Source organism: Plasmopara halstedii, assembly GCF_900000015.1.
Source record: "Plasmopara halstedii genome assembly, contig: Scaffold_2956, whole genome shotgun sequence".
NCBI classification, from domain to species: domain Eukaryota; phylum Oomycota; class Peronosporomycetes; order Peronosporales; family Peronosporaceae; genus Plasmopara; species Plasmopara halstedii.
Window position 1 is genome coordinate 920,129 of NW_020189861.1, and position 4,179 is coordinate 924,307.

The 4,179-nt window shown below is 48.3% G+C and overlaps 1 protein-coding gene across 1 annotated transcript; it reads left to right on the forward strand.

Moving 5' to 3' along the window:
- Nucleotides 1-1,609: 1,609 nt before the first annotated feature.
- Nucleotides 1,610-2,055, forward strand: PHALS_06302 (uncharacterized protein; the record flags this gene model as incomplete). Its single annotated transcript, XM_024719566.1, has 3 exons — nucleotides 1,610-1,636; nucleotides 1,846-1,944; nucleotides 2,014-2,055. The coding sequence occupies 3 exons, from the start codon at nucleotides 1,610-1,612 to the stop codon at nucleotides 2,053-2,055; spliced, it is 168 nt and encodes a 55-aa protein (XP_024584852.1).
- Between the last annotated feature and the right edge of the window lie 2,124 nt (nucleotides 2,056-4,179).

A 4,179-nucleotide genomic window follows, 5' to 3' on the forward strand; every position in this document is an offset into this window, starting at 1 on the left:
CGAAGTCAAGACCTGCAGAAAGAATATGCAGATAAAAAAGGAAGAGGCAAAGTAGAAAGCTTCAAGGTTGGGGACCTGGTTTCATAATCTTCATACACATGCTGCCTCTGCTATCTTCAGGGCGAAGCTTCGTCCACGGTTTATCGGACCGTTTAATGTTGTGGCCAAGCGGGGACGGAAGTCGTTTTGTTCCAACGAACCTAGTTGCAGCGTCTAGCGGATACGCAAGCCTCGTTGAGGCAATAATCGATTGGAACTGTAAATATTCTCAATCTTAGAGGGGGGGGTGTAACGGGGTTACACGTACCCTGGTAACAGGGGTGTATGAATTTCCTTGCCTTGAGTTAAGGTTTTAACTACTCTTGGGGGTAGCGGATTGCGATTTGCTACACTTGTACTGGTTCTTGTGAAGAACGTAAGTTCGGTGGCGTAAATTACGCTTCCTCTAAGCACAAAGCCACGGCAGCCCCGCTGCATTCGACTTCTGTTGCTTCAGCTCTGAAATACATTTCTTCCACATGTACTGCGCGAGCGGTCTACTAGCCTGACGGCCTCTAGCACGTTGCGCTACTGTTCGTCTATGTATGACCGACTTCATGAACATCTCACATATTATCGTCCAGAGAAAGAAATATACGTTTCTCTTAACTTTCTCACACTTTGTTTCATACAGCTCTGGTGACTTCAGTGATAAAGTAAGAAATCACCACGATCGACTTTATCTAGATCGACATTACTTCAAGCGCTGAGCGATAAATCAGAACCTATCGTACTCGTTAAACGTTCCGTATACTCAACTAGCTTGGTTGTCGCTTAACAACATATCTGAATTATCATCGTCTTCTTGCTCTAAGCTCTACACATCATATTATAGCAGCCAAATTGGTGCTTATCTTGCAGTCGACCTTCTGATTGTACAGCATATTTTGCTTTATCTTGCTTTTGACTGGGACTTTCAAATATTTGGAACATCTTGGCCTCCATGCCGTAGCTCAAGTGTTCAGCCTTGGTCTGGTGCAAGTAAGAGCACCTCTCTGGTCATCTTCACCTAGCAAACCAAAGCGGACATCCCTCCAAAGCGAGTAAAAGTGTAACCTTGGTCTGGTTGAAGTTAGAGCACCTCTCTGGTCATCTTCACCTAGCAATCTGAAGCGAACATCCCCAAAGCGAGCTAATGTGTAATGGGGTTACACGTACCCTTGTATGAAAGGGTGGGTCACGCAAGATGGTGTGACCGTGCAAAGGTGTGAATTGTACAAGTTTGTGTAATCACACAATGGTGTGTATACACCATAACAAGAAGCCACCACGTGCCAGTAGTATTGCATATTACAATATTAATTAGGTATTACTATGTAATTAGGAAACCAAGGGTGTTAGATACTGGCGGCTTTGCCGCAACTAAAACAATTAAATACAGTTTCATTTTTGAACTGAAGTGTTCGTTTGCCTTGGTAAGGATCTAGCTTTTAGAAGTAGCGAATAACGATCCGCTACACTGGTTCTTGGTAAGTACGTAATGTCGGTGACCTTAGCTCAGCTTCCTCTACGCAAAGAGCTGCGGTAGCCCCGCTGTATGTATTGCATAGTGAAGCTACGGATTATTTCAATGGGTCCGTCACCCTTGTCAGTAGCAGTAAGTTATTATAATGAGTCATCATGATTGCCTAATTTGATATTTCCACACTTCTCTTCGGAACCGAGGGACAATCGCTGCAAATCTCGGATAATCCCACGTCCTACCGATAGCCAGCGCAATTTGTGCCGCGGCGAAAAAAGTCTGCTTCTGGTCGTGGTACATTTCAACTTATCTAATACGGGAGGTGTCTGCCAAATTATACTCAGGATGAAAACCCGTATCGTGAATCCACTTCTAGCACCAAACGGCTCTCCACACAACAAAAGTATCAAACACAGGTTTTACGGTTAATCGAATTTCGCGAGGTGCAGAGTTATAGTACTCGCATTTAGTATCAGTTACTTTTGATTGTTGAGATAGTTTCTCGGATATAGTTTTCTAACGCCCCTGCTTGTACTATGGCTATTCATGATTGATTTGCACGGCTGATCTACCCGAGCTGATTGATTCACACCCTCATAGAAAGCGTCGCCTCAAAGGGACTGGGTCCGCATCGATCGTGATCTCAACGAAGTCCAAAAGGAACCCTGTGTCGACTGAAAATCGACAATTTAATGCGATCAGCACTTACAGGAGCTGGGCTCTGTCTCTGTTTGTCAAACGACCGGAAAAAAGAGCTTAAATGTTTTGTACTCCCGAAGGTGTAGCGCTTGCGCCTATCATAATAAAGAGATCATTATCTTCACATCAGCCTAGCTGAGATCTATGTAGGTATCTTCAATTCTTCCAGCACCCAGAATTTATTCTCGAAGCTCGCTGATAACGTCAATAACTTCGTATGTATATAATTGTTTGTAATCCGGAAAAATGCGGTCATTTCCAGGAATTATTTATCTTGAATTCTTATTCCGAAGTGCAGTAGGACCCTCCTATCGTCGCTGAGGTGTGGCGCTCCTGGATGAGCAATAATATTGCATTTTCAAAGTTAGTAGGTATTAATGCAACCCCGTTGCTCATGGTAGCACAGGTAGTCAATTCTACGGCCAATCGTAAAGGACAATTTTCATTGTGGGATAGAACATATCATGTCTAGGTAAATATCCCCAATATAAGTTTACGAGCTTATCGTTGGTCAAAATGCTATGAGAGAGCTGATAGCAAAAAGGTCGAAGACAGCAATCACTTGTGTCAACGCCACTGAAGTCACCAAATCTCGCTGGTTCTGACAGCGCACACAGGCAGAGCCCAACTTCATCTCTCGCACGCGGTGCAACGTCGGAAAGTGCGCCCGCGGCATCGAGGGATGTAAATCCTAGGCTCAATGAGCCCGAGCGTCGCGCTCCGCGCGCGCTATCAATAACGAGTGTCCTCGTTGAGGATGTGGAGGTGGTCGACTACGAATCTGACCTTCCTTTTCCCGGGTGTGATGCGAAGAAGGCGAGCTGCGCCAGCGGCGTGAGACGTGCCCTGCTCGCGCCTTGCGGACCCCATGTCCGTTTCCTGGCCTCTCATCACCTGAGGGACGTGGACAACCGATGAGGCCCAAAAGTGGCAGCTGAAAGCTGCCCGTAAGGCGGCTCTGATGAGCGTCCATCCACGGCCGGTCATTGACTCTCGCGTGGTATATGGCTTCCTCCCGGCAGATCCCGTTGTGGAAGCGAAGGACATGGTAACTCTTTCGTTACGCCTCCACATCATTGGGCCTCCGGTCATTACGGAAGATGAGCCTGCCGAACGGAAAGCTCTTCGAGCTCGTTTCTTGATCCCACAAGAATTTCCGTTGGAAACTTATCGCACTCGTCTGCATGCTCAATGAGGTGGCTCTTGTGTACCCATAATACCTGTAGTGCTCGCCCCTGGCGAAAGCGCTACAGATGACGAAGCGCTTGTTGAGCGATGGGTGCAACAGCACCAGAAACTTTCCTAACTGCATAACTTACAGTTGAGCCACCAGGAAGTGGACGTGCGTGTGAAGCGACACCTCCGATTTGAGTTGGCCAACCTTTAGGCACGCCGTCGACTTCCTTCGGATTGTCGCCCTGCGACGAATGGGTCAATCCCTAACGCTCCCGCAAGCTCTGTGTCTGCGATCGCAAGAGCTCAGGGCTACTGCTTGAGCCCAGCTCATGGCCCTTCTACTCCCCTGGCTATTGCCGGGAAGCGCGGGACGTCCTGATCTTTCTGATCAAAAGCGTCCACGGCGTCTGGGCAATCTTGCCGAAGTGGCGTCTCAGACTCCCACGAGTTTTCGGAGTCGGGATATCCCCGCCACTTCACCAGATATTTGGTTTGACCCTGGTGACGACGTCGTCTCAGTAGACATTTCACGTGATAGTGGACGTCACCAGTCTAATCGAGAAGATTCGGTGCGGGCGGTGACGACTGGGTCGACCGCCGTCTGGTGACTCGTGATGCTCTTCGAGCTCTTGAGGACAAGGTCATTCGTGATCGGAGCTCCGCTAAGCGTCATGCTGGAGTAGCCTATCGCTGCGCGGACGCTCTTGAGGATTTGAAGCACGTCGCGCGCCGGCTGCCTCAACTACTGCGCTCTGTCGGAGCGACTCCTAACCGTGGGGCAGGCGGATGCGTCGCGTAATAAC